The following is a 23,801-nucleotide window of genomic DNA, read 5'->3' as shown; positions in this document are numbered from 1 at the left end:
TGATCTGGACTGCTGAGTCTTGACTGAGAAAACAGAAAACTGAGCTATGTAAATCGGTTGCCCTAAGAAATTCTTTGCTATGTACTGAGCTAGTGACTTCCCTGAACAGTGATTACAAAACATTAGAGTAGTTCCCCTTACCCAAGGTTTCGCTTTGAGGTTTTAGTTACTAGTGGTCAACTGCAGTCCAAAATGATTAAATGAAAAATTCCAGAAGTAAACAATTCATAAGTTTTAAATTGTGTGCTATTCTGAGTAGCGTGATAAAATCTCAGACCATCCTCCTCCATCCCATCCAGGATGTGAATTATCCCCTTGTCCAGTTTGTCCATGCAGTACACTCCCCTCTCATTAGTCACTTAGTAGCCCTCTCAATTATCACAGTGCTTGTATTCAAGTAACCCATATAGCAGCCTAACTTTACTATGTCACAATCCCAATGTAATTCAACTCACTTCATCTCATCATGTAGGCACTGCATCATTTCATTTCACAAGAAGGGTTTGTACAGTACAATGAGACATTTTGAGAGAGAGAGAGAGAGAGAGAGAGAGAGAGAGAGAGAGAGAGAGAGAGAGAAAATGAGAAAGACCATTCATGGAACTTTTATTATAGCATATTGTTATAATTGTTCAATTTTATTAGTAGTAGTTATTATTAAACTCTTACTGTTCCTAATTTATAAAGTAAACTTTATCCTACATATGTATGTATAGGAAAAAACACATAGTATATATAAGGATTCAGTACTATTTGTGGTTTTAGGCATTCACTGGAGGTCTTGGGAAGTATTCCCCAGGGATAATGAGGAACTACTGTACTCTTTTTCTCAAAGCCCCACTTCACTGATAACCACCCCCGTCCCATGCACATATAATACTTCTCTCTCTCTTTCCTAGTAAATGCTTTGCCTTGATGCTAATATACTTTTTAAATCACTGAAATTAGCTTTTTCACTCACCATTGAAATGATTATTCTCTAGCCAAAATTACCTGTGACACTCTAAAGATCTCATTGAATGAACACTTTGAACATTCACCCAAATGAACTTTTATCTTGCATTTGATACTACTGATTCCTCTTAGCATTCTACTCTGGACTTCTCTTTACTCTCTACTTGTCTCTCCTGGCAAGCTTACCCTCTTCCATAACTTTAACAAATAGTTATGTTCTTGACCTCCAAATCTCTATGAAGTCTAGCTCTTTTTACTTAGCTCCAGAGTTTGCTATACATTGAGTGGCCAGATTATTATTATCTCTGAATGCATAATAATCTGGCCACTCAGTGTATATCCTATCTAATAAAAGGCTAATATGCAAATTATCTCCTTGACTAGGAGTTGGACCAGCAGGCAGGCCAGCCAACCACCCATGTCCCCTCCCCCTGGCTAGGCTGGCTGGACCCCACCCATGCACAGATTATTATATGTTCAAAGGTCATAATAATCTGGCCACTCAGTGTATAAAATAGCCTTCTTCATGGTTTTCTGGGAATTCCCATGGAAATCTCAAACTCAATCCAATCCCAACTGATCAATCCCCCCTGTGGCCCATCCATTTTCTTCCCAGGTTCTCCATATCAGTAAATGATATCACCTTTTAGACCAAGCATGTCAAACTCACAGCCAACAGGCCACATGTGGCCCACAACGAATATTTTTATGGTCCAGCCAATATAACAGTATGTAAGAAATGTTTTAATAAAAATTTCACAACTTAATTTTTAAAATATCCTGTTATACATAATTATTAATAACAAACTACAACATTTCCTAATGACTGATTACTATAATCGTGTTGCATTCACTTCCCTTACATGCCTTATGCGCAGGCGCACAATTTCTCTCCACTAATACTAGCAGTGAATATTTTAGCAGCTGATTGCCATGTCATTAATCTTGTACTGACTTGTTTGGTGTGCACAACAGGAAATATTTTGTTTTCGGAGAACAAGAAAAGTAGGCTTATTTGTATTATGCTTATTAATTTGTGCAGTTATTCAGTGTCTGGTAAGTTAATGTTCAAGAAAAAATATTAATTTTTATTAAAAGGTTCTATTATTCTATGTTAACAATTACTCATTTTTCAGCCCTTTGTATTCAGCATGTCTCTATTGAAATTTTTGGGAGAGGGGGAATTGTTTTGCTGGGTTTTGTTTTCACAAATTGCTAAGGAAGTGTTTATAAACGCTACATTTCTATGAAAATTGAAGCTTCCCCCCCCCCCCCCACACACACATAAACTTAAGCCTTGTTTATTTGGCCCACGTTAGCCTTTGAGTTTGACATGCTGGTTTTAGACTAAGCCAGACCTTGGAGTGACCTTCAACTCCTTTATCTTAAATCCTCATCCACTTCACCCTCTATCTCTGTCTTCACCATCTGCCATCCAGGTCCTTCTGATTTTACCTTCTTAAAGTCTCTTCTCCACCCCAACTGCTATTGCATTAGCTAATGTCTTCTCACCTCCCATCTCATCTCCATTTATGGACCCTTTATGGTTTTGCTTGATAGCTCTGACTAAAACATATACCAGATCATGGTATTATCCAAGCATGGAGTGTGAGTCCTCCAAGATCTATACTCCTGTCTCTCTCTTCAGACCCATCTCTCCTGCTTCCTGTCTCCTGCTCTTCATCTTCCCATCAGCCATATTAAGTTACCTGCGGTGCCTGCAACTTTCCATGTTCACTCCCAGTGTGGAATGCCGTTCTTCTCCCTCTCACTCCTCTGCTCCTTTCTGCCTAGCAAACATCTGCTCATATTTCAGGGCTCAGCTCAACCTTCTCATTCTTTGCAAGGTTACATCTATTGGGCTCCTACTCTCACCCCAGAAGAACTGGCTATTTTCTTTTTTTGGGCTCCATCTCCACATAATCCTGTGAACATCAGTTTGACTTCTCCTGGACTGTAAGCTCCTTAAAGACAATTTATCTGTCACGTGCATACTTATACCCGTGTCCAGCTCATTAATAGAAAAATATCTAGTGAATGAAGAATGGACCAATTAAAAATGAGGGCCAAGCTGGGAGCAAAGGCTAAGTGAATAAGACAGCAGAACAAATGCTGATCACATCGAATACTGAATCATCACAAGGGCTAGTCTGCCCATAGTGCTGCTGTTTGTAAACCCATTAAGCCTCAATATGCATTGTAAACAAGTCAGGCAGGTATTCCTGAGAATGTAAGCTGACTTTCAGGGACAGATGATGGGGGTGGTGGCTCATACTGGCTCGCTTCCTTAGCAGTTTGTGAAAACAAAACCCAGCAAAACAATTCCCCCTCTCCCAAAAGTTGGCACTGTCTCAAGTGTTTCTTTTCCAAAATACTTTCTTTGGCCAGGCAGCACTCTCCGTGCAATAGCTGTTGGGCATTAGTGTGCTCTGCATCCTTTAGAGGTCAGTCCTGAATACCAAACAGATGCAGAGCCCAAGTCCCCAGAACTGGAGTCTAACAATTGAAATGCATAACAATATTCATCTTCTCTGTTCATGCTGTCCTACGTTTCACCAAAATAAGCAGGCACATTTTAGAGACCGGCCTTGAGTTATTCTAATTTCCGCACCTGAAGAGAGGAACAAATGATTTGAGGCAGAAAAGTAATGCAGGAGAAGGTTTTAGCTTTCCATGCTCACTCATGCTCTTTGTTTCCTGATAAAAACAGCACTTCAAATCAAGTCAACATCACAGAGACTACAGGAGTACACAAGAGTGAGGATTTTTTTTAATAGAAAAATTTTGTATCCATTAATTAAGTAGAGCAAAACCAAACCAAAACAACAAAAGAACCCCCTCTTGTTCTAGATTACCTATTAATTTCAGATGGAAAAGCCCTAGGCAGTAAGAGAAAATAAAATTGACCTACGCATTAAGTAGATTGGCTAGTTAATTTAGGGTGAGTGGAAACAGCTAAATAATATTAAGTTGTCATGGCAGAAAGTAGTGCTTTCGCATTACTACCCAAACTTGTAAAAATACTCAGAGAAGCAGAAAGAAGGACTAAATTTAGAGCCTGATTTATAATGCATTCAAGAGTATGACTCATTTTCCCCCTGTCCTGGTATGGCCTAGGAATCTGTGTGTACTACAGGCAACACAAGGATGCCCTGTAAATAAAGAGTTGTTTCATTCATTCAGAGGTGGGAGGAATCTGCCAACAAAGGTGAACTTCCAGGTACCTCACACACCAAAACAGAACCAGATTTCTCAGCTGGCGAGAGGCCCACTAGCTTTGCCCTGGCCTTGGCATGAATATACTGGAAATTTATTTTGCTGCATCTCTTCTCTAAGTGGCTTTTACCCCACTTGGGCTCCAGTGGGATCCTGACCAGCTCACAGAAGCCATGCAACATGGGTCACCTTAATGAGATACCCAAAGAATGGCATCATTTGGTAGCAAAGCATTTAGCAACCTGCAGCCTAAGTCACTTCATGGTGGCTCCCAGGTTGGGTCTTAGGGAGTTAGCATTTATAAAATAAATAAATAAACAAACAAACAAACAAACAAATAAATAAATTATTGATTTTTTACAGAGAGGGAAAGGAGAGGGCTAGAGAGTTAGAAACATTGATGAGAGAGAAACATCAGCTGTCTCCTGCACACCTCTTACTGGGGATGTGCCCGCAACCAAGGTACATGTCCTTGACCAGAATCAAACCTGGGACCTTTCAGTCCGCAGTCCGACGCTCTATCCACTGAACCAAACCAGTTTTGGCAAGGGAGTTAGCATTTTATATAACAAACACCTGAGATGATTTTGAGCTATTTGGAAAAAAACAAAGTAAAAACAAACCAACAATAATAGCAAGTCCTATTCCCATCAATTAGTCAAGGTGTTGGTCAAAGTATCTAGACACAGCTGTCCACTGCTGTCCCTTCCCCAGTTTCACCATCTACTGCTTCCAATCATGTATTTGCACTCACTTCTGCTCCCACCAAAGCAAATATTTTAGCCTCTACAGATGATTGAGATTAAAGCCAGACTATCATTTGTGTTACCTCAACCTGGTTTAGCGGTAAAAGCACCTATGTTACTTTGTGAGTTTACAGTGACTCCATTCTTTATTATTTTTCTTTTAGTCTGTAAATACATTTGGAAAGTAACCTTATAAGTCTTATTCTAGCCTTTTTGGCATTACTAGCTAGTCTCTGGGTTTAGGGCAAACTACAAAAAGGAAATGCACATAGAAAATCTGTTGCTCAGTATCATTGCTTCCAGAAGTGAGGGCATTAAAGCTGCTCTCTCTTCTGAGGTGTAAGACGGAGGTTAGTAACTCAGTCCCAGGGTCCCATTATATATCCATATATATTCATCCTAATTAAGAAAGGTTATTTCCCCAAACATGAAATGGATTCAGCAATTTTGCAGTTAAAAGCAAAAAGTTAGGTACAGAGCACGTGCATTGTGTCAGAAATGAGTCGCTCTGAGGTGTGTGTCAATGAGCAGCACTTGGAGAGGCCCACATGGGGGAACAAGGCAGCATGGAATTGGTAGACCCTGTGCAGGGCTGTGGGTCCAGGTGGATATGAGATCCGATCAGCCTGAACACATGCTTCACAAACCAACCTAGACATGGCACAGAAAAGAGGCAAGACACTACAGGGCAGCATAAATGATGTGTACCTTTCTCAAATAGCTTGGTACTTGGGTCTCCCAGGCAGTTCTGCATGACCAGGTGGGGCAGTCACTAACCCCCCTTGTGGACCCACCCCTGAAAATCAAATAATTTAGAGGACAGGGCTATTCAATGACCTTGGCCAAATGTGATGACGGATTTGGTGGAATCTCTTTCTATACCCATTTGAGAAAGGACAATTTCTCTTTAGCACTCTAGATAGAAAACTGGCTGATTTAGCTTAGAACAGTTCTTTCAGAACATCAAGAAGGAAGTGGTTAGGGGAAGTGTGTCATGAAGGTTACATTCAAGGCTGGGTAGGTTACACATTGGGATTTGGGGTAGAAATTTATTCTCACACACATAGAGCACCACAGATCTAATTAACAACGTGGGAAATCTATTTTCATACTTCACTCACATTAAACACCTCACTTCTGTATCCGGGGTGGTTTTCAAGTTCTAAACTACAATCAGCCCTTCTTTTAAAATAACAGTAATAAATCCTCTGATTCAGCCAGATGGTGGTATTTGTTGCACTAGGCTGGGTTCATAGTACAACATCAATAAATGGCCACTTGTAGAGGGACAGACAGAATCCCATTCATAAAACACACCTGTACTTCCCTTTTGCTCCCATCCCCAAATGTTACATCGTCAAAATACCCAGGGGGCTTAGTCTCATTATGGGGAACAAAGGAAAATGATAAAGGCAAAATAATGTAAGTGGAACAGCAATTTCTTGTGGGGGAAAACAGTACATTTGGTCTCTGAGGAGAATGATCATTGGTGGGCTTTAGAAGTATTGTTTTGCCTCAAGGGGCCATTTGAAAGGAAGATTCCAAAAGAGTTTTCTCTGGAAAGCTTGCTTTGGTGAAGGCTGCACATTGTCAACCAAAGATATTTCAACTAGGAGACAGAGTCAAAATTCTTCCTCAGTGAGCTGGCTGAGTCTTATGAAATGAGTATTTGTCCCAATTAGCCTTCTTGCCTCAGAAAACTCATTCTGCGAGGGAAAGGGTATTCATTCAAAATCCACCAAAGAGGGAAAATGACTTAGAGGTATGTTCTGTCTCCTGTGGACACATGCTCTTCCCGGGCCTGCAGGATTCACACTCTTTAGTGCTTTGTCCTTTTTTTTACTGGTCTCAGTCCTACCTGGGACTGGCGGGGGCGGGAAGAGGGATGCTGACTAGAGTCTGCTCTTGCTCTTAATAAGCTTTACTACCTGGTTATGTAACCCTAATCCATGTCCACAGTACAGGGCTCGGATGGCTGGCCTGTCAGCAAAAAATGACTGAAAAGTTGTTAATTCAACAATGTTGGAGGGATGTTATTTCTAGAGCTAAAGTCCTCAGGGAAAATAAGAAATAGTTGCTCCTGGGATTCAACTCCCCCCACACTGAAAGATTTTTTTCTTTCCTTATGCTTTCCTCTCACACAACTTCCCAATGCCTGGTGTGCCCTGACATTTGGTCCAAATAAAATTCTGGAACAGACTCCTAGGATACAACTATCTTCACACTCTATACAAGTAGAGTGTTTGTTATTGAGAATCAGAATCTATTAGGGCTTGAAACATCAGGGGCCTGGCTGCTGCTGCTGCTCACTCCCCACACTAAGTCACTTCATGATATAGATACTGTTTTATGTTTAGCCTTTAGAGCAAGCAATTCTGTTTACAACCAAAGGCATTTTCCATACTTCCAGGGAATGAATACTAGCTTCTGTTGAGTCTCAAAAGTACATAATTTAAGACAGTGGGGAAAGGAGCTGGAGAATAGTTTCCAGTGCAAGGAAAACACCATGCAGATGTTGGCCCTCACTCTCGAATTCTAATGGTGAAATTGAGAATTGTTTATTTGTTCTTAAGTCAAACCCAAGGAATTTATTTTTTACAGGCTGGGGTAGGGGTGGGGACTAGTGATGTAATATATTACTAATACTGAAATAGTCAACACATGGCCTTAGGATTTTAAATTCCCAAAGAATTTCAATCTTGTTAAATGGTTTATTTCTTGGTCAAATTTGGCATACCACATGTTGATTCATGTCACAGAAAGGACATACCTGAAGAAACACCCGAGGATTACTTTGCTAAAATTGTATATTCACTTTCTGTAATTGTGCTGTTGTTGTTTTTCCCCCCTCCATGATAACAAGCTAGGAATTGGTCCTCTATCTTGAGCCATTTATTGAGAACAAACAAATGAACTTGGAAAAGACATGACCCGATTGAAGTTAAATACCTGACTTTGGTGTATGAGAATCATAAACTTGCTTACGGTCTATCTGGTCCGCAAACACTTCCCCATAAATCATCCAATAGGGCATGTAGAAGATGTTCTTGGCCAACTTCCATGATGGCTCCTCATTGGGAAAGAGAATGGCTTGCCTGGCAACCCCAAAACTCATCAGCACCACCAGCATAATGATGACAAAGTACATCATGTCTATCATCTGGAAGGGTGGAGAAGCAGAGGCAGAAACAAAAGAAAACTCATATGATTGAGAGTTCCAACGACACTGACATTGATGGGAACCTCTGAAGGAGGTTCACTTCCAATAACGCTGATAAGGAATGTTTAGATAGGGAGCTGTGCTCAGATAAAAGGACATTTGGCTTATTGAAACCAATGTCCATGGAATGTTATAAATAACTAAAAAAAAATCATTGCAAACAAACAAATCCCGCCGAAACCGGTTTGGCTCAGTGGTGGAGCGTCGGTCTGCGGACTGAAAGGTCCCAGGTTCGATTCCAGTCAAGGGCATATACCTTGGTTGCGGGCCATCCCCAGTGGGGGGTGTGCAAGAGGCAGCTGGTCGATGTTTCTCTCTCATCGACTTGCTCTCTATCTCTCTCCCTTCCTCCTCTCTGTAAAATATCAATAAAATATATTTAAAAAAAACAACAACAAACAAACAAACAAAAAAAACCAAATCCTGAAATACATGCCCAAGGGAACCCCTTAATCTTCCATTGTTGTCTGTGGAACCTAGTCAAAACCAGATGTAGGAGTCAAGTAGCATAGAAGCTTGGGTATCTATATGAATTTAGTACTAACTTTTTCTCTGCTCTCATGGGAGGCAAATCTCCTTCTTGGTTTCTTCCTTATTAGCAAAATTAGAAATGGGATAGTTGAACTATTTGAAGAATTACTGCAATGTTGTAAATTCTCTAAGTTCTGAAAATCTACTGAAGAGGTGGAAGCTCATGAAAATAACCATTTGTAAACAAAGCGAGGCCCACAGATATCCATCATATTCTATCTTCTCCTTGTGGCTTCACCTCACTGCATGGTATCCTACCATAAACCTGTCTTACAGAGAACCACTCCCCCTGTACTTCTCCTGCAGCATATGCTATCAGTTAGGAAGAGTGTTTTTATAGGCATTAGAATCAGGTAGCCCATTCCTGTGCCTGCTGTTGAAAGGTTGGATTTTCATCTTGACATGTTTATAAAATTCTTTTGACTGCATTCAAGTACAATGTTATCGCTAGTTCCTCTTTCTTTTTTTGTTTGTTTTCATGACATATGCAATTTGGGATCTGTTTCTTATATGCCAAGTTACTTTCCTATTATCACCAAAAATAGATGAGAATGCAATACCTATTATTTTACCTGGTCAGAACCCACTGCCTTCTTCTCTTAGAAACAGTCCACACCCACTTTGGCCAGGCTGGGTTACACATGGTACCACACCCTCTGGCAGCAGCAGTCACAGGAGGGAGGCATGTGACAAGAATCCAACCAGAGCCCTTTCTTTGGATATTTTTCAGCTGAAGCTGGGAAAGAGGTACTGCCTTTATCTCTCTGTAATGATGATAACCCAGAGTGTCTGTGGCTACATGCCCCACTACTGATCAAAGTGAATGAAGCAGATATTTGAGAGAGAGAGAGAGAGAGAGAGAGAGAGAGAGAGAGAGAGAGAGAGAGAGACTGACTGCAGTAGCCCCTAAGGCCAATTCCATCACATCGCGCCAGGCTAAAATCTATCTGTCCCTCCTCCTGGATGTAAGCCAGTTGGAGATAAGTTTCTATCCTTGCATCAAACCTTTTAATACAAAAGACTATCTTTTCTAGGATATCAAACTTCCTCAAAGGATGCCCACCCACGAAGATAACTGATGATAATCTTATCAAGGATAATAAAGGCTTTAAATTAGTTTTAAAATTTTATTTTAAAAAGTGCATTCCATGGTGCCTATTATTGGAATTACAACATTACAGCCTTCCTGTTTGCATTAGGACACTGGGGGCTCAATATATTTTGTGTCCATTTATCAACTTTCAAGGCAACTTCAAAATCCATCTCTCAAGTATTATGTGACTTTGAAACTAAATAAGTGTCTCTCAAAAGGTGACACTAATTCTTATTTATTCACTGTCCTTAAAATATATATTCCAGTCAATTAGTTATTCCTTTCACAACTTAGAGGCCTCAGAACTCTCTTAAAATGAGCAAGCCAACTGTGTTAAAACAATTTTATAGGAAACAAGGGTCTGCTTCTCATCCTTGCTCTTTTTTATTTTGTAAAATTCTCTCATTATTTATTTACAAGAAGTTCTACCAATGAAGAAACACTAATGGGTTTTTCATGTTATATTTATTGAGATTGACTAAAAGGGGTGGGAAGAGGAAGGTGTGTACTCTTGAGATTTAGGAGCTAGTATGATTCAAGAAAACTCAGCCAGTAAATATAGCATCTGTTCTAACTTCTCAGGACTGTTTTCATTCAGATTGATTGTGATATTTAACCAAAGTATCAAAACAATCAGAGAGCAGAGACATTCTTTCCAAACACTCAATTTTATATATTTCAAAGAAGTCTTAGCTTCCATTCAAATACCAACATCTAATAGAGTGGAGTGCAGAAATAGAACATTATGGTTGAGAACTGGGGCTGGTTACTTGTTTTTAAAGCTAATTTGTCCAGTTGGTTCAGTATTAAGAGACCTAATTCTTATAAATATTCTTTGATTTTGTTTTATGGAGAAGAGTATATACTCTAGTGGCTAAGCACAGGTTCTCAGGTGTCAGACTACTTGAGTTTTTTTCATCTTGGCTTTGCTAGTAAAAACAGTGAGGTGGTCTTACTTAATCTTGTGAGTTTTTTTTCCCCCCTTCATTTTCAAGATGGTGATAATAATAACAACATTAATAATGCATATTGTTTTTGTAAGGAATACATGAGATAATATGTGAAATGCTTCATGTGGGTAATTTTTCATACATGGTAATGAAATATTATTATTAGAATTGGAAGAAGGTCAGTCCAAGGAGTCAGATAGACAGGAATTGAAATCCCGTTTTTGTCCCTTGCCCAATTTCAATTTATTCCACTATTTAATGAAGATACTAAAACAGGTTATAATGATGACCTGTCTGAGATGGAGTTTGGCACACAGTAAATGAAAGCTATTATTACTGTTGTTTTTATTCTGCATTATATAAGTAAGCTTAGCACTAGGCTTGGAGAATTCCACTGAGAAGTGGGATCCTGGATCTAGAGATCAGTTGGAATCATACTTGATCATTATTGTATTCAGGTTTCTTAACAGCTGTGTCTCTCCGTAGACCACAGGGCACAGTTACTTGGCAGTTTAGCACTGAATAGAAACTCTCTAATGTTGAGGGACTTTCAATATAATCGCATCTGGGCATATTTTGTTAACCTTCCAGCCTGGCAGTCCATCTGGCTCCCTGATAAATTCTATAGGCACATTTTACCTACCTTCTGGATCAGTGACTCAATTATTGAACTAATTATCCTAAAAACCCCATGGAGAACAAAGCCCCCAAATATACTCATTTTCTACTTATTCTTTTTTTTTTTTTTTTAAATATTTTTCTGTAGTATGATTTATTTTATTATTTTTTAAATGTATTTTATTGATTTTGTACAGAGAGGAAGTGAGAGACATAGAGAGTTAGAAACATCAATGAGAGAGAGTCATCGATCAGCTGCCTCTTGCACACCCCCTACTGGGGATATGTCCGCAACCAAGGTACATGCCCTTGATCGGAATCGAACCCGGGACCCTTCAGTCCCCAAGCCGACGCTCTATCCATTGAGCCAAACCGGTTTCGGCTTCTACTTATTCTTGACTGATAAATGAAATCATTCATAAGTTAGTAGGTAGAGGAAATGCAGTATGTCTCTCCTACTTATTCCATAGTAAGATTTAATTCTAATAAAAAAGGGATAATTATGCCATTATTAAAATGATAGACATGGATTTTAAAATAATATTGCCGCTTTAGTTTGACTTTAGTTATTTCAAATGTTTAAATGCCACTCAACTTTTTTAAAGTACTATATTTGGCTTGTTTGGGTCTTTTCAGGTTTTATTTATTGAAATAAAATAAGGTAACAATTAATTAGAATAAAACAATCAGATTATGTAATCACCCAATGTAGTGGTTCTCAACAGAGGGTATTTTGCCTTCCCATCCTCTGACCCCCAGAAGATATGGCAATATCTATCTACATTTTAAGTGTGTGTGTGTGTGTGTGTGTGTGTGTGTGTGTGTGTGTGTTCTACATTCTACTGGCATCTAGAATGTAGAAGATGCTGCTGAACATCCTATAATGCATAAGACAGCCCTCCACCCAGAACAATGAATATTTGAGTCCAAAATATCAATAGTGTCAAGATTGAGAAAATTTGGCCTAATTTCATAGCTGTTATAGTCCTTCACTTTCATTGGGCCCATTTAAGAATCCATTTGATAATCTCATGGAAGCTTCTCCTCTCTGCCCAGAAAATTCATACACTCACACATTTTTATATATAACTTGGGTCGAGGGACTACTGATCATCTCTTCTAAATGTCTCCTGTAGACTCTAAGTTGAGACTCTGCTTTTAGACATAGGAATTTTCACCACTATCTCAAATTCATTACTGAAGTAGAAATAAGATTATATAACAGGCGGTGTAATAGAGTAAGATGCTTTTCTTTTCTTCTAATCTAAAATACCAAAATGAACTGGGATACAGTTTTGGGACTAGTCTTAAATTCAAGCTTGTTCAATTTAAGTTTTTCCTCTCTAGAATGGGTTTGGAATATTTTCCCTAAACAATGCTGTTGCTATACACACCAAGCTTTTGTACAAAAGTGTTAGGAATAGAGCAGAATAACTATACTCACCAATTTCTCCCCATTTCATTGTATTTTAACACATATAATATGAACATAATAACAGACAATTTATCAACTACCTACAATGAGCCACATACTGTGTATTTAACATGTATACTTTCTAATAATCACAACAATCTTACAAGCTTTGCCTTTATTATAACTACTTAAGAAATGATTAAACAGAGTTTCAAAGAGATTAAATGAGTTGTTCAAGGTCTCCTCTTGGATTCAAGTTTTACCTCTCTTTGCATGACTTTGAAGGAAGAGTTGGTTACTTAGGATTCCTAAATTTCACACACATACACATAATAAATATTCATTTGTTGACTAAAATGTATATTATTTTAAAACTTGAGAAAGAATGATAAAAAAAACCCTATTGACCAATTGTTGGTTTCAATAGCTCATAAATGGAAGTGGAGTGGAGGTTATTAATGAGGAGATTTTTCAATAAGAGGTGTTTGGCATTATAGAATGGATGGCTTGGCTTTTCCTCATATGTGCTGTAAAGGTGAAGTAGAGGATACACTGAGAAAAATGGGAAAACTGACTTAAAAACAAAGCAAAACAACTCAGGTTCTGATTCTTCCTCTGATGAGTTTGGAGAGGGAGCTGGTTTACTTGGGCTCTTCCAGGTTCACACTAAGGCTGTTCCCCGAGGGCGTGGTCTTTATGGAGGCCTGGCAACTGATGTGGCCAAGAAGTTGGACCAAGTCCACAGCCATTGTGGGGAAGCATGTTAGTTTGCCACTTGGGATTCATTAAAAAAAAAAAAAAGAAGAAGATAAGTAGGGCATCATGCTGGAACCTATTTTTTAACAGATATCACTTTCCAATAGTGTAATAAAATACATAATATAGTAATAGAACTTAATGGTCAATTCAAGAACAACCTAACAACTGAATTCAAATAAACGATGTTTTTCTTCTCTTTGCGTAGGGAAAGGCATTTTCTTAGCACTTCATTAAAAAAAAAAAGCAATGTTAAAAATCTGTTAAATATTTGGAGTGGAGACTTACTCCGCCAAGATCCAGCAAAAATATAGCCTCCATTTAAAACTTTCCCTGACCTCCATTCTCTTTTCTATGTTCCTATTGTACTTTATATACATGTCTATTACAGCATTTTCACACTGAATGGTAATCACTTCTTTTCCTCCTATCTTCAGTCTCATGGAATTTATATACCCAAATCCTAGTCCAGTGCTTGGCACAAAATATATACTCTTTATATAATTTCCAGTAAGTAAATGTGTGAGTGATGGCTAATTGTTCAGTTATGTTTATAGATTTAGTCAAACTCCAGAACATGCAAATAGGAATTAAAAAGTAAGACACCCAGGACCATATCAGTAAGACCTTGACAGCAGGCCCAAATGAATTACCTCCCTCTTCCTATTATTACCACTCCTCATTTGAGAATTTATCATATGGAATCAGAGAATTCTACTTACCATTTTTCCAATCATCATTACATATGGGCCCAAGTATTTGTTCACGCCGAAGATGTCTAACAGACGGATGTACCAATAAATGATGTTCACACAATAGATGACCCTCCCGTCACTCCTGAAGGGCTGGTCTTGGAGACGAAGGATCATTCCAACAGAGAACAGAAGGATGGCTATGAGGTCTGTGACATTCCAGTACTCCTGCAGCCAGACCTTCACTTTCTGTAGCAATTTCCCTGGCTCTGACATCAGAATCTAAGGGGCAAGAAAGAGAGTGGGGCTAGTTAAGATTGTGGTCTATATTTTCAGCCCGTTGGAAAGTGCTTGGCCCATTAATTGACAACTATAGCTTGGTTTCTTTTTCTGTGTCTACTGGAATACTCGCATGCTATAAATGTACAACTGGGCAAAGTTTGGGCCATATAAGTCATAAGTTTGATGTTTAGGGTTGTCTTACAACTCTAAGACTCGAATTAGCATTTTCCCTATAAAATTATTGATTCCTAATACCCCGCAAATCTCTGAAATCCTCCTCCATCTAAGTAAACAGCACCATCCTATTGAGTTACTCAGACCACCAAGTTGGAAGAACTTCTTTATTCTTTCACACCAGATTCTCTACATCAACATGTCCTATCACCTCTATTTCTAAATCCAGCCCAAACCAACCACTTCTCACCACCTCCACCGTGCCACTCTATTGTAAGCCCCATCACATCTCCCAGATGACCGAAACAGCCTTCTAACTGGTATTCCTGCCGCCACTGTTGCCCGCGGTGCCTCAACCACTTCTCTGAGCAGCACACTCTTTAAAAACTTAAGCCATGCCGAAACCGGTTTGGCTCAGTGAATAGAGCGTTGACCTGTGGACTGAAAGGTCCCAGGTTCGATTCCGGTCAAGGGCATGTACCTTGGTTGCAGGCACATCCCCAGTAGCGGGTGTGCAGGAGGCAGCTGGTCAATGTTTCTCTCTCATCGATGTTTCTAGCTCTCTGTCCCTCTCTCTTCCTCTCTGTAAAAAACTAATAAAATATATTAAAAACAAACAAACAAACAAAACTTAAGCCATGCTCTAGGTGGGGATTATGCAGTTGTATGGATACATAAAAACTCATCAAGCTGTAACCTTACAAGTTGTTCATCTCCTTACAAGTAAATTACACTTTAATTTAAAAAGAGAGAGACTTGAGAGATAAACAAGAACAATAATTACTAAAGCCAATTTTGATAATCAAATGCTCCAATCATCTGATGCTTTCCTTACAGATAGGGAAAGATCCAAGCTCCTTGCTATGATTTCATTTGATGGCCCATCATAGTCTCCTCATTCCCCATCCCGCAGCCACGGCGGTCTGCTGTTAAGCATGGCAAATCCATTCTGGGCGCAGGCCGTTGGCACTTGTTCCTTCTCCCAGATTTTTACATGTTTGGCTTCTCTTCATCCTCATCCTCAGGGTCTCTGCTCACGTTTTTCCTTCTTAGCCAACCTGCCTTGAGTGCCCTCCCTGCAGTGGTCTCCAGAGCCCCAAGTCACTCTCTATAACTCTATTTTATTTTTTGAAGATTTTATCACTATATGAAATTAACGTCCGTATGTGTGTCTATGTGTCTGTCTATCTATCTATCTATCTATCTATCTATCTATCTATCTATCTGCTACCTATCTATCCATCCATCATCGCTTTCCACTAGACTGTAAATTCTGAGGGTAGACCCTGTGTTCCCCAGAGCCTGTTACATAATACTCAATAAATACTTGTGGACTGACTGATTGTTGCAAAGACATCTCACAGCAATTCTCCTGTCCCTTTATTGCTGGGTGGGGCTCCGAATTAGCTTAAATCTAGAGGAAACTTTTTGCTCACACACTTTCTATGAAATGAACAGATACATAGCAGGAGTTGCCACCCACCCTGTACCACAGCCTGCCCCAGGATACAAGGAGCCAGGAAGCCAGACTACTGAAGCAATGTAACAGGGTTACTTGTAGGAATCATTTGTGTTTACCTCTCAGCATCCATCTTTTTGACTTATGACCCACCCCTTTCCCAATTCAGAACCTCTCAAAGGAGAAAGAAAAGACTGGGGTCAGTTCTAATCTGCAGCTATCTATTTGAATTGGCCTATCCCCCTTTATGGCTTACTTTGGCCTGAAATAATAAGGAAGGGAGGTCATTGTAAGTCAGGATGAGGGCTTGGAAGACTAAGCAAGCTACCAGGAGCCACCTGCTAGCTCATTCCTAAGCCAGGGCTTCTTAATTATTAGCATGCATCAGGATTACCTGGAGGACCACAGGTAGCTGGGCCCTATCCCTGGGGTTTCTGCTTCAGTTTGCCTGGTGTGGGGCTCGAGGGTTTACAATTCTAACAAATTCCCAGGGGAAGCTGGTGAACGCAGACTGAGAACCATCTCTCCCTCCAATAGGAATTCCCACAGCTGCTGTTGTCCTGGTGGCTTCTCACCCCCACCCCACCCTACGTGGGCAAAAATCTGTGTGTGCATGGGGCGGGGGGCAAGGAGCAGGGGGCCACAAAGTTTCTCTCACCCTTGGTCCACACTTTTCTAAAAGTGTTCAACACAAGCTTTACAGTATCATTTTTTATTTATTCTTTAAAAACTATTTTAATTGATTTTTCAGAGGAAGGGAGGGTGAGTGAGAGAGAAATATCAATGATGAGAGAGAATCATTGATTGCCTGCCTCCTGCATGCCCTCTACTGGGGATTGAGCCCACAACCTTGGCATGTGCCCTTGACTGGAATTGAACCCGGGATCCTTTAGTCCACAGGTCAACGCTCTATCCACTGAGCCAAACTGGTTAGGGCTATAGTATGGCTTATTAAATAGTGAAAATATTCTTGTGACTTCTCAACATTAAAAAAAAAAAAAAAAAAAAGGGGGACAAGCTAACTGGCTGGAGGCAAAGCTGGAGTGGAAAACTGAGCCCCACCCTCCGCCCCTGTCACTTCTCCAGCTGCCTCGGAGGCAGCTCTCAGGACCTTGGGGCTCCGAGGAGGATCCCAGTTTGGCACCACAGCGTGACTGAAAGGACGATGGGCGGGCCGGGGGGCGGGGGGGCAGTCAAGTGTAAGACCTAGTTCCCCTCTCTAGCTGTGGGATACAGAAAAACAGCCCAAACAAGCCCTGAGTCTTACTAGTACTTTCCATGACAGTGAAGTGGGGATGCCAGCACAGCCCCACCGTTGACCTCACAGTGGTGGGGAGGACCCCAGTGAGACAATGTCTACCAGCGCACGCTGTAAACAGCCCCGCGCTATTAAGGGATTACCGTGGCTTGTTTGGGTGACTACATGCAGAAGTATGTGGTTCTGGGAATGGGAGGGCAGCTTGCGAAACCACAAAGCCTTGTGTATCCCTCCTCAGAAGCCTGCAAGCTTGGCCATGTTTCCAGAGTCTTGCATCTGAGATCTTGCGGGCCTGCGTGCGTGCTGCCTGTGAGGAGGGCCCTGTGGGGTCTTTGCTCTCTTGGCTGTTGAGCATTTCTCAAATGGGTTCAGGGCCATGGGGTGGGCATGAGGGAGCGGCCTCCCCAGGCTGAGGAGGAAAAAGCCAGACACTATAGTGGTAGGTCCTCCGTCCTCACAGCTCCCTCAGAAGCAAGGCCTCTTCCGCTGAACCCCGCTGACCCCCTGCTGACCCCCGCTGACCCGGCTCCCAGGCCCTCTGCGATTACATGCCACCTCAGGAGAAATGGATATGCAGCCCGAGGTTGCTGGCAGCCTGCCTGCTTGGCTGCCTCTCCCAGAACAGGCTGTGGAGTACAGACTGCTCCCTGTCTTCTTCCAGGCTCGTCCCTGGAGAGGGTCCAGCCTCCTTGCTCTAGTCCTTCCCTTTGCTGCTTATCACAGGGAAGGAACATGCATCTGGGCGTCAAATCACAGGGGAGCGAGCTGCCACTTCACAGCGATGGAGTCCTTAGCGGGAGCAGGTCTCGGCTCTCAGAGAGCCATGCAAAGACCACGCAAATGCATGGCTGTACAGGGGGGGGGCCACACCCTGCTCAGGAAGTAGAGGCCCTATGGACTGGTCAGAGCAAGGCAAGAGGGCAAGGCATTTCAAAAAATATCTAGTCCCTTATAAAATGGGAGTAGTGTACCCCCAGCCAAACTCTCAGGATGGGGGCATGCTGGTTAGAGTTTAAATGTTCCCAAAGCAGTTTAGAAACCCAAGAGAAGGGCTTGAAATATATGTATAATTAGTACATGAGATGTTTTTATGTTCTTAATAGAAAGGGGTCTAATAAATACTGCACCTTTCTCTCTATAGGAGAACATTCTAGAGCTGAGACCTAAGATAGTAAAGGCCTTTTAACCTATTTTAGTAACGAAAACCATGATGGATTTGTGGATTCGCAAGAATCCCTTTTCCTGTGGAACTCAATATATTTCCCCACTCACTGTGATACAGAGAGTAGGATGTTTGGGATAGAGGGAGCAGTAGACGTGACAGGAGCATTCTTCCAGAAAAGGCCTCTCTGCAGGGTAGTGTCAGGGGGAAAATGCAGAGGATTCATACCCACAAGCCTGCCTTCCCCGTGGGTCTGGGAACGGGAGCTTGGGGAGGCTGTGAGCAGGGCTGCAGAGCCCTCTGGTGGACTGTTCATTCATCTGAGCAGTTCTGAATGTGATGGCCTCTGTGGCTGACTTCCAGTGTCCTGCAGGGGTGGTGTTATGATGGCTCCTTTAACTCCACGGGGGGTAGGAGGGGGTGGGGGGGTAGGGGGGTGTGGTGGTGGGGAGGGTGAAGAGAGGGACCTAGACTCTCAACCTGAAGGGTGAGAAATAGGCTCAGTTCACTCCAGTGACACCCAGGGCTGGTGCTCAGAAAGTATATAACAAATATTGAGAAGGAATAAATTAACTTCCTAGAACAGCTAAAACACACTTCGGAGAATCATAGGTATTGGTGCACCCTGTCCAAAGAGACACCCAGAGGGAGGGGTTTGCAATGGGAGTTAAAAGTGGAAAGATTTAAACATTTAAAAACATATATAAAAAGTGGAAAAACTTAAAAAGCCATGTTTATAGGGAGAAGTAAACACTTGTAAACAGTCCAGCCAGTATGGATCAGTGGTTGAGCATTGACCTATGAACCAGGTGGTAACGGTTCGATTCCCCATCAGGGCACATGATCGGGTCACCAGCTCAGTTCCCAGTGTGGGGTGTGCAGGAGGCAGCCAGCCAATGGTTTTTCTGTTATCATTGATGTTTCTCCCTCTCCCTTCCTTTCTGAAATCAATAAAAATATATTTAAAAACAAACACATCTGTAAACAGTGTTGAAGACAACTTGAGGGATTCCTAGGCAAATGCTATGTGAGCAGGAAATGGACTAACATACTGGGAGGCCTCCCCAGGGTTGTCAGCAGCCCTCAAAGCCACATCCACATTTCTGTGGCCACGTCAGAGAACTTTTTCTTTCAAGTTCTGCATTTGCTCAGATCTGGAGCATCCCCCTCGCCCCTCCTCGCCCAGATGTAACCACCCGCTGTCTTTTCCCTCAGTTCTTTTTCTATGGAAGTGGTTACCTCTCTCATCTTTTCTATGCCCAGGGTGAAAATGTAGGAAATGACGATCCATTCCTGGGTAGAAGGCCAGCGCTCCATCTTCACTAACACGATATAGTTGAAGAGCATCAGGTAGCCGATGTACGCCAGCTGTAAGGAAACACAATACAGTGCTCTGGCTGCAAGGCCCCGGAGCCCTGCCCTTGGGCAAGGCAACCTCCACGGTCGGGCAAGAACAAGGTCAGCGAGCGAGACTCCGAACTCATGAGCGTCAAAGCTCTAAACTCTCAGGAGGATATAAGAAGATGGTAATATTGGAAATAATGTGATATGCAATCTCCCTTTGGACTCTCCCATTTGTCTCTGGGTCATGAGGCATCCCTTCGTTTTGCAAGGACCCCAGCCTCTCACGTCTCCCTGGCTAACAAGGGAACCTCTTCTCGCCAGAGCTGCGCTTGCTCATTGTGTGAGCCCGAGGTTCTTGAACTAGGGCAGCACAGTGGATCTGTGCCTAACGAGTGCCAGGTGGATTGAATGTCCGTAAGAAGGAAAAGAAGAAGTAAATCGGTCAAGCCAACACAAAAATAGCCCGGACTTTATCTAGAAGCCAGACTTGAATTCTCTTCTGAGATACTGTCTCTTTCCCCCCCCCTCCTCCTACCTTATGGTGGTTGGCCTGGCAGTGCCCTGGCAGGGCTTTACCTGTTTCTCATTGCACCACCTTCCTGCCCTAGTCAAGTTGGAATATTCCTTTCTGGTGTCTGCTTCTTTGAAACAAAACAAGAGAAAACAAAGCAATGTTTTCGAGAGGAATGGCTGACTGTGTGGTTGGCTGTCAGCTTGGAGTGAGCTCATGGGGCACTGGCATAAGTGGCATCAGAGGCTGAACCCTGTTGGGACTGGCTGGCTCACTCACTGGGTGTCCCTGGGAGACTCGGGGTTCAGGTTTGGTGATGTCCCTGGTGGCTTCAGTGATGTCTAATGGCCGGAATGTGGGAGGCCTGGTGAGCACAGGGGTCAGGAGCTTAGGAGGAAAGACTCACCTACGGGAAATGGCATATAAGCTAAACCTTTTCTAGGCAAAGCTTCAAGCTGAGGAAGGCACTTGTGGCTTCAGGGGCTGAGGGGCTGTGGAAGGGAGAGTGAGTTTATTCAGATCTTCTGTACTCCTTGGAGCCTGCATAGCAAATGGGACACAATGTGGGCAAAGGATTGAGGCCTTGAGGTTCAGGAGACACAGCCTGATCCTGCAGCCCGGGGGCAGCTTGGAAGGTGGAGAAAGAGGCTGCGAGATACAAGGAGAAGCTGGCAGCCTACAGAGCTAGAGAAATGCTGCTTTCTCTACTAATGGGCTCCCTCCCTCCCTTCCTTCCCTCCTTCTTCCCTTCCTCCCTTCCTTTCTTCTGAAAATACATAGATTCTTAATATGAGCCAAAGGTATTTTCGGAGATCCTATTACACTGACACATTTATAAACACAGCCATATAATTTCTCATCTCTTCAAGGGTAGGCATTTAGGTTGGGGTTCAGTGAGATCACATGTGGGAGCAGGAGAGCAGTTTTGGAGATGCTGGAGGGCCTACAGGGAAGTTTGTTCCTGCACCCCCCCCCCCCCCCCCGGGACTGTCATTTTAACCTCGGCTCAGTGCCTTCCCCACTCCCTCAGCATCATTAGCTCATCGTGAGCGCCTCACCTGAAAAGAGTGTACCGGACCTGAAATCACGTGGGTTGCTGTTTAAAATGGCATTTGGTTCACCTGGTCACTGTTACCATTACACACTCCGGTCCCTGTGCGTATGGCATTTTATAAGTGGCATAAAGAAAAGGATTTCGGTGGTTAAACTCGAAAATGTACCATCAGCCTCCTTCTGGACCTGAAACCCTTCTCCCTTTCTGGTTGCTTCCTTCTCTTATTGGATTAGGTTCTATGACTTCTAGGTGAAATTAATCTTGTTAACTGCCATGGTTTTTATCATTTCACCCAATTTGTTGCAAAACATTACAAAGCATTTTCTTCTCTTGCCACATGTAGGCCCAGTGACACACACATTCTTTCAGGACCTCTGCATTTTAGTACTTGAGTACAGGCAAGCAACCGGAGATCCTGCAGTTCAGTTTCAGGCCACTGCAATAGAGCGGGGTCACAATAAAGCCAATCATCTTTTTGCGGGCGGGGGAGGGCCTTGCCTTCCATTTGTAAGAGACACGGCACCTGTGAAGAGCAGTAAAGCCAAGCGCAATAACTGAGGTGTGCCTGTAACTGCTCCAACCGCCTCTGCGCTCCAACACGGGCCTAGTGTGTGTGTTTGGTGGGAGGAACAGTGTTTAGGGAAAGAAATGGAGACACAGAAGTCAGAAAAACTTGGATTTCAATCCTATCTCAGGTACTCGCTGGCTGCATCATTTTGTGATTTTACTTCATGTGCTTGGCCCTCCATTCTGGGAAATGGAGATGATGGCTCCTGACCTTACAGAGCCTTTGAAAGGTTTGGGGGTGTTTGTGAGAGGGGATATGCATTTACCTCCGGACACAGAGAATGGTGGCTAACACCCACAAGCAGGGCTTTAAACATGTTTAAACAGCACAACGGAGGAGCAGCTGCTGTGCTGGAAACAACCTACCTTAGAACTTGCCGAGATTCACAGAGCTGGCTGCAGACCTCAACATCACATACTTTAATGGTGTGTGTGTGTGTGCGTGTATTCACACAGATATTCTGTGAGTTTTCTCAAGCTCTATGTAGAATGCCAAAGCTTTGAAAAGGACTATAACCTTATGATTCTTAGTGAAGCCAATTTGTATGCTTATATAACCTTTTTAGAAATGTTCCGTTAACCAAGATGTATGACTCCTAAACCATGAAATGCAAGCGCCAAAGCCTGCTGCAGCTGCCTGTGGATCCCTGGTGGGGCTGTGCCATTCCTTGCCTCCTTTTCCTACTGCCCCTTGAGAGTGGAGGGGTCACATGGCGTTTTTATAGGAAGGAGTCTGTCCCTGCTGACCAGGGCACATACCCTGCCCTCTGACCTGGGGCCACGCCACACCTTGAATTGGCATCCTCTCTAACTGGGCACTTGAAGCAGCTCTGATCACAGACACGGCCTGTGAGCCAGTTGGGTCCCTCCCCTCCTTTCCTCTTGGGGCAGAAGGGGCCCCAACTGGCTCCCCCGGAAACTCGCTATGACCTACAAGTGAGGTTATGTGCACACAAGGTGTGTCCTACTCTGAGGACCTTGAGTGTGTAGAAGGAGACACTTTTGGCATTAAGCCTGGGAAACACTCTTACAGAAGAGAACACACCATAACCACACAGCACTGTGTGACCTAACGCTGACTTTTATGGTGAAGCATCCCTGGAGATTTAAAAGGTTGACACCCCCATCTCCATTTACTTCCTTGAGGCTGGGCTTTGTCAATACTTAAATAAGGATTTCTGAAAATCGTGTAAACACAATCGAACATGACTGGAGCACCCAATCTGATGGGTTTCCTGAGGCTGATCCAGCCAGCCACGCAGGAGGAGTGGATACACGCCCCTACTCCTCAGAGAGGTGGCTTCCCCGCCAGCCGCCTCTGAAACAAGGAAAGCAGTGCATTCGGTTTCCTGGACCACCAGACTCACCTGGGAAGCTATTGTAGTTACACACACAGCCCCTCAGCTCCTCTCCCTGGACACTTAATTTAGAGAGTCTGTGATGGAGCCCCATATTTGTATTTCCAACAAATCCCTTATAATGGAACACTGGGCCCTCCATCTGGGGTGGTGGTTGCCAGCTCTGGCTGCTCATTGAGAATGCCGTGGGGCTCTGACATATCCTGGTGCCCAGGCTGGGCCCCAGGCCGATGCCGTCAGAATTTCATGAATGCATAGCCAAGGCTGAGAACCACTGGCCAGGGCATGTGTGATTTAAAAATCTTCTTGGCTAACAACTTGCCTCAGATGAGAAAAAATGGGGACTGGAGTTATCAAGGAAATAGAGTGAATACTGAACACAGGTCAAGAAAAAAAGAGAAATGCCTTGGTGGAAGGACCAGAGAAGTGAGTGTTCTTCATA

General features: G+C 42.7%; 1 protein-coding gene across 14 annotated transcripts in view; it reads right to left on the bottom strand.

The window, feature by feature from the left end:
* Positions 1-23,801, bottom strand: part of TRPM3 (transient receptor potential cation channel subfamily M member 3) — a 662,437-nt gene that overhangs the window by 44,095 nt on the left and 594,541 nt on the right. For 8 of the 14 annotated variants that reach the window (XM_084899451.1, XM_084899455.1, XM_084899458.1 and 5 more), the window contains 3 exons: positions 19,765-19,893; positions 14,221-14,472; positions 7,866-8,076 (listed from right to left, as the gene is read on the bottom strand). In XM_084899451.1, the coding sequence (XP_084755577.1) occupies positions 7,866-8,076; positions 14,221-14,472; positions 19,765-19,893 (592 nt within the window). The remainder of the gene's footprint in view (positions 1-7,865; positions 8,077-14,220; positions 14,473-19,764; positions 19,894-23,801) is intronic. The other 6 variants (XM_084899457.1, XM_084899456.1, XM_084899459.1 and 3 more) reach the window with 1 other exon arrangement.

The sequence above is a fragment of the Pipistrellus hanaki genome (genome assembly GCF_964339955.1).
Source record: "Pipistrellus hanaki genome assembly, chromosome: 11".
In the NCBI taxonomy this organism is placed as follows: Eukaryota; Metazoa; Chordata; class Mammalia; order Chiroptera; family Vespertilionidae; genus Pipistrellus; species Pipistrellus hanaki.
This window is presented reverse-complemented; position numbering and strand designations above follow the sequence as displayed.